The sequence below is a fragment of the Myiozetetes cayanensis genome, unplaced genomic scaffold (assembly GCF_022539395.1).
Source record: "Myiozetetes cayanensis isolate MyiCay16 unplaced genomic scaffold, myiCay2020 scf28, whole genome shotgun sequence".
Classification (NCBI taxonomy): Eukaryota; Metazoa; Chordata; class Aves; order Passeriformes; family Tyrannidae; genus Myiozetetes; species Myiozetetes cayanensis.
Genome location: NW_026087499.1, coordinates 5897063 through 5916091, shown reverse-complemented (window position 1 = coordinate 5916091; position 19029 = coordinate 5897063). Strand labels below are relative to the sequence as shown.

Below are 19029 nucleotides of genomic sequence, written 5' to 3'. Positions count from 1 at the left end.
TGTGGGTGCTGCTGCTCTGTCTTGGAGGGGGATTGAATTGTTGCATCCTTTGGAATATTCTTTGGGACTTTGTTCCTCTGGCTCCAGCTGGGAGATTTTGGTGCAGTCCCGAGGATTCTGGAGCCCCCTGGTTGTTTTTGGACACTTCCTCCAGTTTGTTGCTTTCCTAAAAGAACAGCCTTGGGCCTCTGGGGCTGTGTGCACACAAAAGTGTTGTTTCCAAACCTGTTTTGGTGCTGGGAAGTTTTCCCTGGATTTGGTTGCTCTCCAGGGCTGCACTGGAACACTTGGCTTTCAACCTTCAGTGTGTAAACTGGGGTTTTTTAAGGGAAGTCAAAGCTTTGCTCTCCCCTGAGCTGCTCAGGGAGCTAGCTGCACCTCTTCCAGCAGGTTCAGGGAGGAAAGGGAGCTGATCCCATCTCTGGGACTCTTTTTCCCTCAGATTCCCCAGCCTGTTCCCACCTCAAGCAGCTGAATTTATTGCCATCCTCACGCCTGGCCATTTTTCTCCCAGACCTTCCTTGTGTAGAGCCCATCCCCCCTAATTCCCACCTAATTAGGAACAGGCCATGCTGATGTGAGACTGGGAACCAACAGGACAGGAATATTCCATAGTGAGGAACTCCCTGGCTTTTCCTGGCTGGTGGGAAGGATTGGGATGCAGTTCCAGCCTTGCTGATGTTGGTTTCGGGGTGTAGGTGCCGGGAGGTGATGGAAAACATGGAGGGCAGGAATTCCCAGCTCCTTCACAAGCTGCAGAAACTGGAGCAGGAACACGAGGATTTGGTGGAGCGCAACGAGGAGCTGGAATCCATCCTGGGAGAGACTCAGATCCAAACCAAGCAGGAGAAGGAGCAGTTTGAGAGCGAGGTGGAGGGGCTGCAGCAGAAGGTGAGTGAAGAACAGGGCAGACCAGGGTTGGGGTTGTTTCATTGCAGCTGCTTTTTTGCCCTTAATTGATAAAATAAAATGATGTTTGACCTGGACCTGCACCCTGTGGGTTTAGTTTGATGAGAAAAACCTGCCAGTTCAGAAAAGAGGGAAAAAGGAGGGAAAAAATCTCGGCAGGGAGTAAATGACACTTGTTTGGAAGTGCAGATTCCCCAGTGTTACAGGAGCATTGTCTCCTGGCCCTGTCACAGAATCCCAGACTTGTTTGGGTTGGAAAAGACCTTAAAGATGATCCATTTCCATCCCTGCCATGAGCAGGGACACCTTCCACTATCCCAGGTTTTTCCAAGCTCTGTCCAACCAGGGATTCAGAGGCAGCCACAGCTTCTATGGGCAACCTGTGCCAGGACCTCACCACCCACACAGCCAAGAATTCCTCCCCAATACCCCACCTATCCCTGCCCTCTGGCAGTCGGGACACTGTTAATAGGAGAAGTCCACTCAGGTCATCCTTTGACTTCAGGGGGTGGATAGAAATCCTTTATTATTTGCATGGGACACTCTGGGAACCTTTGGGAAGCCTCAGATGTGAAGCAGCACCTGGAATATCTGCTTTGACAGATCCATGGGGCGTCCTGGCAGGGCCACCTCCATCCTTTGGGCAAGGGTTGAAGCTTCTCAAGCTGCTGCTGCTGCTTTTCTCAGGGGGGTTTAAACCTCAGTTTTAGGGAGGGATTCTCCATCCCTCTGGAGCAGCTCTGGGAGGAGCACCAGCCCTTACACGTTGTCCCCAGGGCACCTTGGATTTCTGGGATGAGATTTTAGGCTCCCCCCAAGGTTTCAGTCAAGACTGACATGTCCACGACGTAGGAGATGGTGCAGGGGTGCAGGTGTGTCCCACAGGGATGCTGGAGTAGCCACACATCCCCAGGATGGATTGTCTGAAGGAAGAGACCTGGAATTCTCTGTCAGCAGCCTCTGGCTGAGAGGGAAAAGCCTCTTAAACCAGGCTGAGGGCATGTGCCAGTGTCTGAGTGAGGATGCCAATGATGCCATGCTTGTCTCCTCTCTCCAAGGAGCCAAGGGCTGGCCCTGGAATGGGATGGAAAAGGGTTTGCCCACCGTGGTTGTGCTTTGTTTAACTCAGGGCTTATTCAGCTCCCACCAAACTGTTCCCCACTGGAGCAGAACAAACACAACCCTCCTCAGATCAGACTGAAGAGTTTGGACAAATCCCCCCTTTGCTCAGTGGATCGTTAAACAGATCCCTGGGAACGTCATGGCATCGAGTAACCAAGGGGATGTGAAGTAATTTGGGCTGGGTTTGAGGCTTGCAGGGCACGGAGGAGAGCTGGGATGGAAGAGGAAGTGGGTTAACCCCTGGTTAGATCCCTCTGCTCGGACAGAGAGGGCTGAGCTGCACCCACATCCCCAGGGGGAGCATTTGGGAGCCTTGGAGGGGAGCAGGGAAGGGCTGCACTGCTGGGGGTTTTTGCCAGCCCTGCTCCATGTGGGAAGCACTTGGGAGGTTTCCCTGGGTTGACACAACTCCAAAAGCCTGGGCTGGCCAGGCTGGGACTCAGGCCCAGGGCACAGTGGGAGGATTGTTGTCCTGTTGGCACGGGACCTGTGAGCACAAAGGAAGGGCTCAAACCTTGGTGGCTCGGAGGGAAAATGAGCAAACTGATGGAAGTGCCTTGCTGGGCATCAACTTCTGACCAAAGGCTGGCTGGGGGTGAGGAGGGGAGGTGTGTTTTGCCTTTGACATCTCTTTCATAACACCAAGGCCTTGCTTGAACCCTAAACTCCCACGTAGTCATGCAAGAGGAGGGGGTTTATTGCTCTTTAGCTCTTCAGTGAGAGGTCTGAATGTCTCAGCCCACTTTTAATAGCTGTGAACACCTTGGGTGGGTCACTTCCTTGTCTTAAAATCCCAGTGTTGCAGCAGGGTCTGAGAGATCAATCCCTGCTGGGAGCTCCAGCAGGGCCAGAATGTGCTGGAGACTGTCAGGGAGAGCAAAGCTCCTGGGCTTTGATGTCCTGCTTTGGGAATGGGAAATGGGCTGGGATTGACAGGGAATTGGAACTGCAGAACCCATAATCCATCCCAAAGGATCCCCCCAAGGGAGATGAGATGATCCATGTGCAGAGTGAGCACTTGTCCACACAAACACAAAAACTTGTCCTCCTGCCTTCCAGGAGGAACTTGGGGGTCCCAAATCCCTTTGGGAGTCCTTGGAGCCCCGAGGGAGGGATTGACGACCTTTGAGCAGTGGAGGGACCAGGACAAGTCTGGTCTGAACATCTGCTGGGATAAATCAGCTGTAGACACCAGATCAGTGGTTATGGGGTCAGAACCACCTTGGGGGGGGTGTGTGTGGAGGGGGAAGAGATGGGTGGAACCACGTGGAAGTGGGGTGGTGCTGTACCCTCGTGGCAGCACCTGGAACCCACGTGGAGAAGCCCTGGAGCAGCTGCCAGTCACAAAGAGCTCAGGAGAACTTCACCATCCTCTGCTTCTCCTTCTTTGCTCCTTTCTTGATGCTTTAGGTGGCTTGGAGCTGGAGGGATTAAATCTTGAGTGTTGTGGATGGATTGGATCTTGGCTTAATTGTTGTGGATTAGCATGTGCTGAGTTGGTATCGCAGTAAATCTTTGCCAAGTACCCTCATTTTTCTCCCCTAAATTAATAAAGATACCTCTTGGGAACAAGCCTATGGCTTATTCTCTTCATGCCATCTCAAGGTATTAAAGAACCTTATATATTAAATATATATATAAAATAATATATATTATATAATAATTTAGATATAATCATATATTTGTGGGGCTTAAAAACATATAAATATATAAAAATATGTTATATATATGATATAGATATATATTTTTACATATATAATATATATATTATATAAATATATATAATGTATAAATATATATAAAAATACATAAAATACATAAATATACATAAATGTACATAAATATATAAAATATATAAAATATATAAATATATAATATATATAATATATAAAAATATATAATATATAATATATAAATATATAAAATATATTTATACATATACATATACATATATAAATATAAATATAAATATAAATATAAATATAAATATAAATATATTTATACATATACGTAAATATATATAAATATATATTTATAAGTGGGGCTTCTCCTGGAACAGCAGCACAAGGAGCAGTTTAGCAGGAATTCTGCATTTCGTTGGGAGTCCTGGCTTGGTTCTAACTCGTGGTTTTTCCATGTTCAGATCAGCAGTTTAGAAACAGAGCTGCTTGAGGTGCAGAAGAGCAAAAGTGAGACGGACAGGAAGGAGCAGGCGGCGTCTGGAGCGCAGGAGATGCAGGAGGTGAGAGCTTCCCCTTGAGAAATCGGCTGTTTTATTTTAGGGATGTCTGAGGGAACGTCTTAAATGAGCATCTCAAGTGGCCCTGTCCTGGGGATGCTCTTTGTCAGCACCTCCTGGGAGTTTGGAGCCCCTCAGCTCGTGGAGACAGGAGGATGGTCTGGCCTTCAGCTCTGCCAGCTGAGGAGTTTGCTGTGAGGGTGAAGGTGTTACCTGTGGGAAGGTTCTCACTTCTTGTTCAGGGTTCAGTGAAACCAAGGGGTTTGTAGGTACATTTAAAGCTCTTTCCCAGCAGGTCCATTTGTTCCCAACAATCGGATCTTTCCGATGTTTCAGCGAGGCAGAGCTTCTTACAGGTGGGAGAGGACCTTCCCAAGGGATCTTGGGTCAGTGGAGGCTCCAGTCCTTCCAGCCCTGGGTGTGAGGGGCAGGAATCCCCCTGGAAACTTTTGAGAGCCCTTTTTTCTCCTTTCTGTGTCTTCCTAGAAGACACATCTCCTGCAGTTTGTTTCTCTTTGGGTAGAATAAAGGATGCTGGAGAAGAGACTCCTAATGTTTCTTGTTCCAGATGTTGGAAAGCTGTCAGGAAACCATAGACAAGTTGGGAAATCAGCTGGGAGAGCGGAGGGAGAGGAGGAAGCAACTTGTGTCTGAGCTTGAGCTGCTGAGAGAGGATCTGAAGGCTGAGAAGGGGGTCCTGGGCAGCCAGGTATGTGGGACTCCCTGAACAAGCCAGTTCCCTTTGGATGCTCCATAAAATCCAACAGTGCCCCCCCAAGCACATGTTTTGACTTCTCTTGGTGCTTTTCTCTACTTTGAAACCTTTGGCAGAGGGGTTTCAATCCACCTGTTTTCATAGCACTGTCTCTAACTCTATAATTTGTTTTTTTCCTTCAGTGGATCTAATCCCAAACCAGTCATTCCAAATTTGTAGCCAAACCCTAATTTTCTGGAGGGGCAGAGTGGGAATTTTCAGACTCAGGTGCTTATTGCAGGAGTCAGAACACCCCAGAGCCACAGGAGGTGACATGAACATCCTGCTGGGATCCCAGTGCTCCTGGGATGTTCCCCAAGGACCTCAGCACGCTTTGCTCGAGCCACTTTAATTGCTAAATCGACTCCTGGGGGATTCTCCCTGCTGGGAGTGTTGCTGGAGCTCTTGGCTTCCAGCTGGGCCCCAGTTTGTGGTGCCAGCAAAACTGCCCAGGGGCTGAATAAGGGCTGGAAATCAGGCTCAAAATCCAGGAGAGCTGCAGATCCACAGCCTGGATCAGGCAGACCTGAGGGAGAGTGGAAAAGGGGGGGTTTCATCCAGCAGAAATCCCATGGTTTAGCTTTGAGAGGCCTTAAATCAGCTCTGAGTCCGGTCACTTCCTTGAATGCAAGTGAAAACCATGGAATTCCTGAGCTGTTGGCACAGCTCCACAGACACAGGAGCTGCTGGAGGAACAGTGGCATCTACAGGCCAGGGCTTTGTCCTGCTGCAACAAATCCACACTGAAAGCTGGGGTGGAAATCAGGCATGCAGAGCTCCAGATCCAAACCAATCCTGGCTGGAGAGTGGGTGAGGAAAGGGCTGGAAAGGAATTGTCCATCCCCACGAAGGGGGGATGCTGAGGGAAATGGGAAGAGTCCTTTTGTAAGCCCTGCATCCCAACAGTTCAACCTGCTCATGGACCACTGGATCCAAATCATCCATCCCTGGAAGTCTGGTTGGAATTCAGCCACGAGCTGCTGGTGGCTTTGCCAAAGGAGGGACTGTTTTTCCACCCAAGCGATCATGGGGTGAAATGCAGAGCCCTGGGAACATCCTTTAGCACAGGGACCCTTTTTGGTGGCATTCCTGGCTTCCCACATGGGCTCATCCCCTTTGGATGGAGCAGCTGGATTGGGATGAATTGTTTCCCGACAGCGCTGGAAATGAGCTTGGTGTGAAATCAGTGGGTTCTCTCAGCTGGAATGATCTTGTTTTTCACGAGGTTTTAGGACATTTGAGAGGAGAAAACTTTTCCTGAGCTTGTCCTTCATCCACTGACTCCTGTTGTTTCCTCTCCAGGGGTTTTCTGCCTCACTGTCTGAGCTCCCGAGCCACGGTAACACCTCCCCTGCTCTCCAGAGAACATCAGCCAGCAGGGATCTCATGGATGTGTCCCATGAGAAGCACAAGGACAGTGCTTTGTTGGACCCAGAGGTGAGACATGGAAAGAAATCCTGGTTGTCCAAGGGCCTGGAGCAGACAGGAGCTGCTGGGGCTCAGAGTGGATCCATCCTGGTGGAGATAAGGCCACCTGGAATTGAACTTCCAGTGCTCAGGAAGAGCTATTGGTTAAAAATGTTTAGGAATCAACGTTGTTGCTGGTGTTTAGTGGGGAGAGCAGTGGTTGTGTCTGATGGATTTGGGTTCACCACTGGAGATACTGGTCCAGGCAGGTTCAGGTTCTGATCCAGCCTGGGAATTCCTGTATCCTGACCCATTCCTGCTTTCCTGCCCCTTTTATTTTCTTGTCTTCTCTTCCAGTCTCAGGTTTGGGGGCAGTTTGGTCTGGTGTTCCAGCGTTGGGTGATGCTGTGGGTGGAGAGCAGCCACCCCTGGAGAGGATTTTGGGTGGTCTGGACAGGGGATCTCTCTGAGATCCAACTAAATCCACAGCTTTCCCAAGAGCTGCTGGTTTTGTCAGGAGATTTGGCACATGCTGTAAATCTCTGGGAGCTGCAGATGGGATGAAATCAAACAAAGAGCCGTGACTTGGTGGTGGTTCACACACAGCTACAGCCCCTGCAGGAGGAAGGACTCCAAGAACTGGGATAATTTAACCACAGAATCACAAACCATGTCTTGCTGGAGCCCCCCAGATTGCCCTGCACTGGCTCAAAGGATTTCCATCAGAGCAGAGGAAATCCAAGTGCTGGTGTTTTCTGACCTTACAGGCCTCTGAAATCCTGCAAGACAGAGAACAGAGTCACAGAGTGGAGCAGACCCAGGAAGATCCCCATGGAGATGCAAAGACCTACGAGGAACAGATGGCTAAAGTTGTGTTTTTGGAAGAACAGGTCAAAAGCCTGAGGGAGGAACAAGAGCTGCTCTGGTAAAGCTTCTCAAGGCCTGTGGTATTTTCTTGTCTTTGCTGACTTAATTTCTGAGTCTTTTCCAACTCCCTGTCCTGGCGAGAACAGGCCCAGCAGCTTCATGTCCTTATGGGAGCAGTGTCTGATTTTGGGGAATTCCCTCAGTGACGTCAGGATGAGCCAGGAGCAAACCTTTCTTCTGCAGCTATTGCAGGTTCTGAGCAGCCTAAATGAGGGCTGTCCTTGGGGAAGAGGATTTTTCCCTTGGAGTCAGGAGGTGTTTGGAGTAAGGGGGTCCAAACACTTGGACTTAGCCCAAATATTTGGACTAAAAGGGTCCCAAAAAAGCTCCAGTTGTGGGTTTAGGCTCCACCAGCAGTGGTGTTCCTCATGCTGCTGGGGATTTTGGGAGTCCTTGGAATTTATATGTCCTTGGAGGGCAGGTGTCACCAGGTGTTGGTCTGACTCCCATTTTTGAGGTAGACCAGCAGAAATTTGGAGCTGGAGCATCCGGGCTCCTTAGTAAGGAAAAGTTTGGATTAGATCCAGGGTGGTTACAATCAGCCCAGTGGCACTGGGATAAAGTATAACCAGGAGAACTGGGCACTGGGATAAAGTACAACCAGGAGGAGGCAGGCAGGGTGTGCTGAGGAATTATGGAATCATTCTGGAAAAGCCCTCTGAGATCAGTGAGTCCAACCATTCTCCCAGCACTGCCAGGGCCACCACTAAGCCATGTCCCCAAGGGCCACATCCACACAGCCACTCCCAGGGATGGTGATTCCAGAGCTGATTCCAGTGCCTGAACATGTAGGATGTGGAATCATGGAATGGTTTGGGTTGGAAAGGATATTAAAACTCGTCTCATTCCACCCCCATCCATGAGCAGGGACACCTTCCACTACCCAAACCCCATCCAACCCGGCCTTGGACACTTCCAGGGATGGGGCAGCCCCAACTTTGAGTTTGGATGGAGACAATGGAGACTGAGTTTGGATGGAGGTGAGCCAGACAGGGACTGGGAGACCCAAACCCCTCCTTCCAGTGCTTCCCTGTGCCTTGGGAGCACAGAGAGCACCTCCCACTCTGTGCAGGGTTCCCTTGGCCAGCCTGTGACCTCCTCCCAGGGAGGGCTGAGCCTCTGGACACACGTGGTTTTGTGGGACAGTGTTCCAGGAGACTGACCCTTGCCCAGAACTGCTGCTCCCAGGATTGGATCCCCTGTGGAGCCTCCTGAGGCATTTGAGCGTTCACTGGACTCTCACATCCCGAGTTTTCCCCTTTTACGGGTGTTTTCCCTGGGATATGTGTAGTCATCTCTCTCCTTTATAATTTCCCCTTCAAGCTCTGAATTACTAGAGAGCAACAAGAAGAAGGAAGAGCTGGAAAAGCAGCTCAAAGAGAGCAATGAAGAGAAAAGGATGCTGCTGGAAGAGATCTCCCAGCTCAAGCGCAACATCCAGAGCGCCCGGGAACAGGGAGACCCTGGAGAGACCTGGAGGATGAACCCAGGCCTGGAGCAGAGGGAGAGCAGGTTCCTCCCATGGCAGAGCTCAGCAGGCAGTTCAGATGGGAGCCTTAAACAGGTATGGCAGCTTTGCCATCTGATTTTGGTCACTAATTAGTTCCCCACTAGGGTGGGAAATCCTAACTAAAGGGGGCTGGAAGCCAATCCAACCCTTGGGAATTAGGGATGTCTTAATTTCCTTGGGTGGTGCTTTTGAGTGTGGTAGGAACTTGCAAAAAGTCAGTGCAAGGGATGTAAATGGGATTTGTTACCCTTTCTTACCTCGTGAGCTGGAAGAGAGAGGCAAGAGCAGGAATCCTTGCCAGGAAGGGTGGGAATGATGGGGGAGCCCAGGATGGGGAGGCTGAGGAGGAGCAAGGATTCTGTGCGAGGGTTTGGATGGGAAGAGAGGGCTGGGTGACCTGTGGGCAAGAGTGGGAGTGGAAAGGAGAGGATTGGAGTTGTGCTGGATGCAAGAAGCAGCAAATCCCTACAGATGGAGCAGAGCAGGACACGAGGGAATGCTGGAAAGGATCCTGATAGAAGCAGGTGAGGGGGAAAAAAACTCACAAAACCTCATGGATCTCAAGGACAACAGCCACTGGCAGACCCCACAAGGGATCAAGGCCTTTCCCAGCTTGGGGAGTTATCTGGGGATGTATTTAAGAAGGAAAGCTTGGTCTTGAGTGGATTCCCTGTAGTCCCAAGAGCAGAGGGAGAGGATACACAGTGGGAATTCAGATCCAGAGGTGGCTGGAAGTTATGCTGGGAAGAAGGGCTTTGGTTCAAACCAAGCAGAGCTTTTGGTCTGTGTGGCAGGCCCTTGCAGGAAGGTGGGTGGTCCAAGGAGCTCCAAAAGCCACCCCAGGCCGTTGGTGACATCTCGGGGTGTTGGGGCTGTCTCAGTGTGTTCCTGCACTGCTGTCAGGATTCCCTGTGTCCCTGTTCCCTCTTGGAGCAGGGCTGGATGTGCTGCTCCTGCTTGGTTGCCTCAGTGAGGTTCTGACACAAGAGTTCAGAGTAGCCTGGTGGCTTTCTTTGGTTCGAAAGGGTCATTTTAACAGGGATTTGTTCCCTCATCCGGGTTTTCACACGTTCTCCCTCGACCTCAGGAGTCATGTTGGCTTCTTTGAGGGGACTGAGAGAACCCTGGAATGACTGAGCTTGGAAAAGCCCTCTGACATCATAACCCAGCACTGCCACATTCACCACAAACCACATCTCCAAGTGGCACATCCAAACCCTTCCAGGGACACGGTGTGGAATGCCGGGCTTTGCCCATCTCCCTGCTTAAATACCCTTAAATACCTTCCTTCCTACCAGCCTTTCCCCTTCCCTGGGGCTGCTGTCCATGTGACCCGTGCTGTTTGTGCTGCTCCCTCAGGCTGTGCCCGAGGAGAAGTTCCAGCAGCAGGAGGAGAAGCTGCAGCAGCTGCGCCAGGACCTGCGGCGGGTGCAGAACTTGTGCAGCTCTGCCGAGAGGGAGCTCAGGTACGAGAGGGAGAAGAACGCAGAGCTCCAGAAGCAGAACCTGCTGCTCCAGCAGGAATGCACCAAGGTAGGAACAGAGCTGGGCATCTCAGCTCCTTGGGAATTGTGGCCCCTCTGCCCGTGGAAACAGGCTGGGAGAGCTGGGGGGGTTCACCTGGAGAAGAGAAGGCTCCAGGGAGACCTGAGAGCCCCTGCCAGGGCCTAAAGGGGCTCCAGGAGAGCTGGAGAGGGACTGGGGACAAGGGATGGAGGGACAGGATGAGGGAATGGCTTCCCACTGCCAGAAGGCAGGGATAGATGGGATATTGGAAGGAATTCTTGGCTGTGAGCATGGTGAGGCCCTGGCACAGGGTGCCCAGAGAAGCTGTGGCTGCCCCTGAATCCCTGGAAGTGTCCAAGGCCAGGTTGGACGAGGCTTGGAGCAACCTGGGCTGGTGGAAGGTGTCCTTGCCCATGGAATGAGGTTGAGCTTTAAGGTCCCTTCCAACTGAAACTTCTCTGGAATCCCATGAGAAATTTCCCTGCCTCCAAATCAAATCTGCTGCACTTCCTCCCTGATCCCTCTTTTGCTCCCAATCCCCTTTCCTACCCAAGCCATTCCACCTGATCTTTGCTGAAGTACAAACTCCATTTCTTCTTTGCAAACTCAGGTCAAAGCTGAGCTGAAACAGGCCCGGGCCAAACTCTCAGACTCCACAGAAACCTGCTCATCCCTGTCAGCACAGTGGGAGAGGAGCCAGCAGAAGGTCCGGGAGCTGGAGCAGGAGCTCTCCAAGTGCTCCCAAGCTGACAAGCTCCAGAGCAGCCTGAGGGACAGGCTGGCCCAGGAGAAATCCAGGGCAGGAGAAGCCCAGAAAAAGGTGAGTGTGAGTTCACCTCAGGGGTGTATTTGGCAGAGGCAGCTCAGGAATTGGTTCCCCCAAAGTCCATTTTGGGATCACTCAGATAAACATTGTAGGAAGAAAGTCTGTCGTTGGTGGGAAGGGAGCAGAAGCCAAGTGTGATGGCTCAGTGTCCCTGAAATGCTGTGACTGAGACTGGCAGGCACAGGGAGCCTCAGTGCTGTCCTTGCCAAGCAGATTTACTGCTGTTTGCTGGCTGGAGATTTCCAAAACCTTGTGTTTCCCCTGGCACTGATTGTGCTGTGCCCCTGCAGGAATCACTGGAGCCAGTTTTGAAGTTTACGGGATCTAATTGAGTCCCAAAAGAATTGCTGCCAATTCATGACACACTGTCTGATCCAAGATCCAAAATCTACTTGGCCATTCCAGAGGTTTTGCTCTCCATGGACTTGTGACTCAAAACAAGGAAATCTTTCATTCCCAAGTCCTGGGCACCGAGCGGTCAAAGGGACCTGGTGCAGACACCGGTTGATACATTCAGAAATTTAATCTGTGCCCATTTTCCTCCAAGATTTCAAAGCTCCAGCAGAAGCTGAAGGATTCCCAGCAGCAGCTCCTGCTGGCAGAGGCCCGTGTTTCTGACAAGAAGCTGCTGGAGGAGGAGCTGAAGGAGGCCCGGGAGAACGAAGCTCGAGTGCGGCGGGAGCTCCACGAGGGGCAGCTGAAGAGGTGCTGGAGCTGTCCTGCCAGTTCATGGGAACAGCAGCTCCTGAGGGGATCAGGGAATCCTAAACCACTGGTTTGACCTCCCCTTTGGATCTGCCACATCCCTGGAGGAGCAACAGGGATCCCCTCTTGGAGATTTAGGAGATTGTTGGGGACTTGAGCTGCCTCAGAAGGTCCTTGGTCTCTCCTGCCAGCACAGGGATACCAACAACCTGTGGAGCTGGGATGATGATCCCAGTGCATAATCCACTCTTTTTCATGTCACTGGGACATGAGGGTAACCCAGGTTCTGGTTAATAAATCCCTTGGGTGGATTAGAGTGAAAGGACACTGAATAATCAGTGTTTTTAAACATAAAATATGTATGTAGGGTTTACTTTAGAACAATTTTGTTTCAAAGGTAAACAGATGTGTTGCTGTTTTGGATGTTCTTATCTATAGTAATGCAGCAATATTAAAGCATCTATAGCAGCCTGAAAGCATAAAAATAACACTTAAGGAAATGCATAAGGCAAGGAAGAGAAAGAAAGGATAAAGGTGGAAAGCTGTTTATGGTCACTACCCCTTGGATCCAGAGATGAAGCTTGGGAGTTGCAGCTTCCATATCTGTTGGTCTGGTGGTTGGGAAGCCCCCCCCCCCCAAACTCAAAGATTTCATGAGTAATTATACTCTTCCAGCTCATGTGGGAATGGCACCCACTTCACTGATCTGAAGGATCAGTAGGGTATTCAGGGAGGCATGAGCTTTGCTGGGTGAGCAGCTGCTTCTCTCCAGCTTGCAGAAGTCCTTTGGTGATCTTACAATGTGTGAGATCACTCAGATAAACACTGGGATCACTCAGATAAACACTGGGATCACTGTTTCACTGGGATTTCGCTGGGGACACTGGGATGTGCTGATTCCTCTTTCCTTTCCTGTCACCAAGGGCAGTGGGATGTTTTTAGGGGACACCCAGCCTTGGGGGCACATGGTGGTGTCACCTCCACCCCAGGGTCTCACTGTCCCACTCTGGTGTCCTCAGGAAGCTCCTGGAGCAGCAGGTGGAGGATCTGAGGCAGCAGCTCCGGCATTCCCGGGAGACGGAGGCGTCGCTGGCCAGGATGCACGTGGAGCTCCAGGCCAAGACCCTGCACGCCCTGGAGGATGAGAGGAAACCTGACCCTGCAGAGGTGGGGGCTCCTCATCATCCTGGGGGGAACAGGAAGGTTCCAAGGGGTCAATGTACACCTGGGAGCTGCTGGAACAGGGGCTGAGGTGCTGAGCCCTTGCAGATGCCACTGATTTAACAGGAGCTGCAGGAAAAACACCGTCCCATCAGTGAAAATGTGGAACTGGGATTGATGGAGGGGCTGCAGCTCCTTTTGTGTTCAGATTCCTCACAAGGGGCAGCTCCAATCTCTGCTCTGGTGAGCAGGGACAGAACCCAGGGAATGGCTGGAGCTGTGCCAGGGAGGGTCAGGTTGGATCTCAGGGAAAGTTCTTCCCCCAGAGGGTGGTTGGTGCTGAACAGGCTCCCCAGGGCAGTGGGCACAGCCCCAAGGCTGCCAGAGCTCCAGGAGGGTTTGGACAATGCTCTGAGGGACAGGGTGGGATTTGTCCAGGATTTGGACTGGATGATCCCTGCGGGTCCCTTCCAACTCAGAACATTCCATGATTTCCTTTCACGTAGGTTTCCTGGGATGAAGCTTTGAGGGCATGGGAAGACTTGATGGTTTCTTCCTTCAGAGCATGGAGTTTTTCCAGTGAAATTTGGGCAGATTTCATTGTCTGAGAGAATCCATTGCCTCCCTCTGCTCTGAAATTCCCATGGCCTCTTGTTAGGAGGAGGAGGCCTGGGGGGCAGAATGGGTGGATGGATGGATATGTAGATGGATGGATGGAAGAATGGGGGGATGGATGGTTGGAGGGATGAGTGGATGGATGGATGGACGGATGGATGGATGGAGGGATGGACAGATGGATGGATGGATGGATGGATGGTTGGAGGGATGAGTGGATGGATGGATGGATATTATTTGTGGTGGGAACCACTGGGATTGAGGAGAGAGAAGCTTTGCAGCCCAGGCTGCAGAGGGCAGGGGAGCAGAGGGGCTCCTGCAGCCACCCCCAGTAAAGCAGAGCTGTTTTGCAGTACCTGCAGTGCCGAAAGGAGAACCAGAAGCTCTCAGAGCAGCTGTCCCTGCTGAAGGAGGAGAACAAGGCCCTTTATGATGAGGGTGTTCGGCTCCTGAACCAGAAGGATCTCTATGTGAGGTGATGGCACAAACCCCTCCCCAGGAATTGCTCCTCCTGTGCCTGGCAGTGGATTTGGCCGCTGTGTGGTCTTTCCTGTCTCCTGTTCAGGGATTTGGCACTGCAAGATCCCCGTGAATCCATAGCCCCACTGTGCCGTGATGTCACACCCTGTGTGTCTGATGTCATGGAATTTCATATGGGTTTGGGTGGGAACAGACCTTAAAGATCGTCTCATTCCACCCCCTCCATGGGCAGGGACTCCTTCCACCAGCCCAGGGTGCTCCAAGCCCCATCCAACCTGGCCTTGGACACTCCCAGGGATCCAGGGGCAGCCACAGCTTCTCTGGGCACCCTGTGCCAGGGCCTCACCATGCTCACAGCCAAGAATTCTTTCCAATATCCCATCTATCCCTGCCCTCTGGCAGTGTGAGGCCATTCCCTGTGTGCTGTCCCTCCATCCCTTGTCCCCAGTCCCTCTCCAGCTCTCCTGGAGCCCCTTTAGGCCCTGGGAGGGGCTCTCAGGTCTCCCTGGAACCTTCTCTTCTCCTTTCTCCCCACACCCCTTTCTGGTCTAATGTTAAAGCCCAGTAGCTTTTTGATCATGAATTTTGAACCAATGTGGTCAATTATCCCTTATATGGGTAGAAATTTCTCCTTTTTGATGTTATTTTGGAAATGCTTTGGGTCCTTTTCCCTTAATCAATTTCCGTTTGATTGACAATTAAAAATGTAACATTTCCAACCAAAAAAAAAAAAACAAACCCAAATTGATCAATGAAAAACTCCAGAAAGTCCATTCTGTGCAGACAGAGAGCTGGGGGAGGGCTGAGCATCCCAGTTCAGGCTTTTGAGGAGCCTGAGGGAACTCAGGACATCTCCTGCCAGGGAACCTTTCCCAGCCTGAGGGCTGTCTCTGCCTCCTCAGGAAATACAACGAGATGCAGCTCCGGCACAAGGACAAGATCCGCAGGGCCAAGGAGACCTTCATCCACGAGGTGAAACAGAGGGACAGCAGGATCAAACAGCTGGAAAACGAGCTCAGCGAGTCCAAGCTCCAAGTGGAGAAGGTGAGAGAAGACACCGAGGGCTTCTCCAGCAAGGGAAGGCTGCAGGAGCATCCCTGCTTCCAGAAGGGTCATGGAATGGCTTGGGTTGGAAGAGACATTAAAAACCATCCAGTCCCATGGGCAGGGACACCTTCCACCAGCCCAGGTTGCTCCAAGACACATCCAACCTGGCCTTGGACACTGCCAGGGATTCAGGGGCAGCCACAGCTTCTCTGGGCACCCTGTGCCAGGGCCTCACCATGCTCACAGCCAAGAATTCCTTCCCAGTATCCCATCTAACCCTGCCCTCTGGCAGTGGGAAGCCATTCCCTGTGTCCTGTCCCTCCAGACCCTCATCCAAAGTCCCTCCTTGCAGGAAGGACCAGCCCCTCCTGGAAGAGTCCAGGAGCACTGTCCCCAGTGTATAGGAACAAAAAGCCCACAGGAAATTCCTGGCTCAGGTTTGCCCTCAGGGGAAGCCAAACCCTCCAATCCCCCCCAGACTCTGCCTGAGCTCCATCTTCCTTTGCTTCAGCTGGGAAGTGACCCCAAAGCCTCCATTTGGGATATTTTACACGAGGCAGGGAATGGAATTCCAGAGTCGTTACGGTTGGAGAAACCCTTTAAGATGATGATCCTCCTCAAGTCCAGCCATCAACCCTCCACCACGTTCACCCCTACCCCGTGTCCCCAAGTGCCACCTGGTCCTTGAACCCTCCCAGGGCTGGGCACTCCAAGGTTCATCCCTGCCGGTGACCCCTTTGGGAGGGCTCTGGGATTTGCAGGGGATGGAGAAGGCCCAGGTGTAAGTGCTGGTTGTTCTTCCCTTGTCCACCACCCCTCAGGGGAAGGTGCTGATTGCCCAGATCACTGCTGAGAATGAGAAGCTGCTCCAGGAGAGGCGGCGGCTCCTCCAGAAGATTTCGGAGCAGGAGGAGCCCCTTTGGAGCCTCCGCTCTGTGACTGCCCCCTCGCCCAGCAGGTAGGACCCTCCTGATGTCCATCCCTCCCTCTGGGAGCCTCCCTCTTCCCTGGTTTTGTGCCTGAATTTGCTTTTCTTAAATTTTTTTCTTTGATTTTATTACATTTTATGAAATTAAATGTTTTTCTTTTTTAATTTTAGCCTTTATTATAGTTTTCTTTTTATATAAAGATATTTTATTATATAACAATGTATTATTATACATAACTATATAAATAATTATCATTATTATAAATAAACATATTAATAAAAGATTATTTAACAATATGCTGTTATACACATATATAATTATTATATATTTTTTAATTTTAGCTTTTATTATAGTTTTCTTTTTATATAAAGGTATTTTATTATGTAACAATGTATTATTATACATAACTATATAAATAATTATCATTAAGTTATTATAAATAAACATATTAATAAAAGATTATTTAACAATATGCTGTTATACACATATATAATTATTTAACAATAACACATTAATAAAGAATATTATTATTTTATATTAATTAAATATATTAATATACATTAATTATGTATTAATAATAAATAATGTATAAAATAAATAAAATAATAAATATAATAATAAATTATTATTAGCTGCAATTAGGGCTGTAATTAGCCCGTTTTCCCACCAGAATCCTCGACCTTTAGCTGGAGACTGTGGAGGAGGGTCTGGGGTTGGAAAAGAGAAAACTCCCCTTTGAAAACAAGAGCGTGGCCAGAAGGAAAATAACTCGTGCCTTTTCCCACGCTCAGAGGGAAGACCCTGGAGGAGGAGAACAAGCTCCAGCTCTCCGGCCACGTGCCTGCCTCACCGCGCATTCCCAGGAGCAGCCCCGCTCCCAGCGCAGAGGTGAGACCCTGGCAGGGCTGGGAGCAGCAGGAGCTGAGCCCTGAGGGGCTGGAGAAGAGCTGGATCCCCCAGGATGGCATGGAAAGGGCCCCAAACGTGGGATAGGTCACCCCAGCTTTGTGGGGAGCTGAAGGTTCCGTGCACTCCCCGCTCACCCCTGAGCTGCTGTGCCTGGGGATCCCTTTCCATGGGAACAGGAATCTCATTTGGCACCTCTGGAGCTGTTCAAAGATCTCAGTTGTGGAGTTGGCTCCAGTAGTAGGAGGATCAACCCCGAGCAGGGGGGTTGGGTGTGTTCCTCCTGTCACCCAAAACCCTCCAGGCCGAGCTGAGCGATCGTCCCCACGGACTGCATTAGGAAGGGCTTTGGGGGGAGAAAGGAGGGATGAAAAGGGGAAATCAAAGACCTTTCAAACCAGCCAGGTGGAGCTGGAGGTTTATTAGGATGTTTTAATGTGGAGGGAACCCAGTTTGGGTGGAAATGAGAGGGAAAGGGCTGTTTGGGGCTCCCCTGGGCTGGATGGGGTTTGGTTTGGGGTTTTTTTCTTTAAAGGTCAGACCCAAAGGCCAGATCCCAGATTGGCACCTCTGTGGGGCTGGAGCTGATGGGGAGAACTCTCAGTGGAGCCGAGGAGGGCTTGGAAGACCAGGATATGTTGGAATTCAGGGTCTGACCTGCACCTCCTCCTTTCAAAGTATCTGTTCCTTCTTCCAGGACTCGAAAACCCTTCACGTCTCCGAACACCAACTCCAGAGCAAGGTGGTGCCACTTTCCCGTGCCAGGTACCTTGGGGGGAGCAGGAGAAGCCAGGAGAAGGTTGTGGGTGTGGGTGAGGGAGTGTGAGAGCTTTGGAGAGGGTTTTGGGGGCAGGTGAGGGGTGTGAGAAGCTTGGAGAAGGTTCTTGGTTTGGTAAGGGGCGTGAAATCCTTGGAGGAGGTTGTGGGGTGGGGGTGTGAGATCCTGTGGAGTGGGAGAAGGTTGTGAGATCCTTGGAGGAGGTTGTGGGATCCTTTGAGGAGGTTGTGGGGGTGGGTGAGGGGTGTGAGACCCTTGGAGAAGGTTCTGAGGTGTGTCAAGGGTGACTTAACAGTGGAAATTCCTTCCAGCTTCCCACCCCGGGATCTCCCAGAACCTTTCAGTGCCATGAAGGCCCCTCAAGACACGAAGCCTGAGGGAGAGGCCCAAAGCCAGGACTCCTCCCTGGGCCTGTCCCCCTCCCAGCCCTCAGAGCAGGGCTACCTGAACGTGGCCTCCCCGGGGGACCCTGCGGGGTCCCCGCTGCAGGAGGAGAGGAGAAGCATCGGCTCCGAGACCTTCTGAGCTGGGGATGGCTGTGCAGAGTCACCTGCACTGCAGGACTGGGGCTCCTGCGCTGGGAATGTTCACACAGTGTCACCTGGATACAGGATGGGGCTCCTGAGCTGGGAATTCTGTGCAGTGTCACCTGGATGCAGGACTGGGGCTCCTGGTGCCACGGGGTGACAGAGACTGCAAAGAGGAGAATTGCCAAATGGACTGACCTGGGGATTTCTGGGATATTTTCCAGCTAAATTAACCCTGAGTGTTGGTTTTTTGGTTTTTTTTTTATTCCACTTCCCCCCTGTAAATGTGTTTGTGTCATCCCAGAGCCACTGGAGGTTGGAATTTGTAGATAAACTCATAAACATGGAAGATGGGTGGGGTGAAGAGTGTCCTCCCTCAGCCCTAATTCCTTGTCCATGCCAAATCTATAAAATTTGTAAAGAAAAGAAATTAATGTCCATTGGTTCTTAATTGCATGATTCTCTTTCATTAGCCAGTACTCTACTTCTATTGGTTATTAATTTCTCACTTTTTGTCCCAATTAAATCCACATTTTTAGCATCTTTTTTCCTAGAAGGGGCTTTCCAGCACATGGACTGAATTCTTTGTTAATTCTTTTCTACATCTTCTGGTTTCTGCAAAAGGTCCTTGGTTAGGTGGCATGTTGGGAAAAATTCCTCCCTGGGAGGGTGGGGAGGGGC

The 19029-nt window shown here is 50.8% G+C and overlaps 1 protein-coding gene across 3 annotated transcripts in view; it reads left to right on the top strand.

The window, feature by feature from the left end:
- Window positions 1-18768, top strand: part of CCDC30 (coiled-coil domain containing 30) — a 34774-nt gene extending 16006 nt beyond the window's left edge. The window contains exons 9-24 of one of the 3 annotated variants that reach the window (XM_050322168.1): window positions 699-891; window positions 4175-4273; window positions 4839-4979; window positions 6327-6461; window positions 7199-7356; window positions 8682-8922; window positions 10228-10401; window positions 10985-11194; window positions 11748-11905; window positions 12925-13072; window positions 14035-14156; window positions 15064-15205; window positions 16030-16166; window positions 16929-17025; window positions 17741-17808; window positions 18133-18768. In XM_050322168.1, coding sequence (XP_050178125.1) covers window positions 699-891; window positions 4175-4273; window positions 4839-4979; window positions 6327-6461; window positions 7199-7356; window positions 8682-8922; window positions 10228-10401; window positions 10985-11194; window positions 11748-11905; window positions 12925-13072; window positions 14035-14156; window positions 15064-15205; window positions 16030-16166; window positions 16929-17025; window positions 17741-17808; window positions 18133-18346 — 2437 coding nt within the window. In that variant the 3' untranslated portion in view covers window positions 18347-18768. Of the gene's footprint in view, window positions 1-698; window positions 892-4174; window positions 4274-4838; window positions 4980-6326; window positions 6462-7198; window positions 7357-8681; window positions 8923-10227; window positions 10402-10984; window positions 11195-11747; window positions 11906-12924; window positions 13073-14034; window positions 14157-15063; window positions 15206-16029; window positions 16167-16807; window positions 16884-16928; window positions 17026-17740; window positions 17809-18132 lie in introns of those variants that run through there. The other 2 variants (XM_050322169.1, XM_050322170.1) reach the window with 2 other exon arrangements.
- Window positions 18769-19029: the final 261 nt, after the last annotated feature.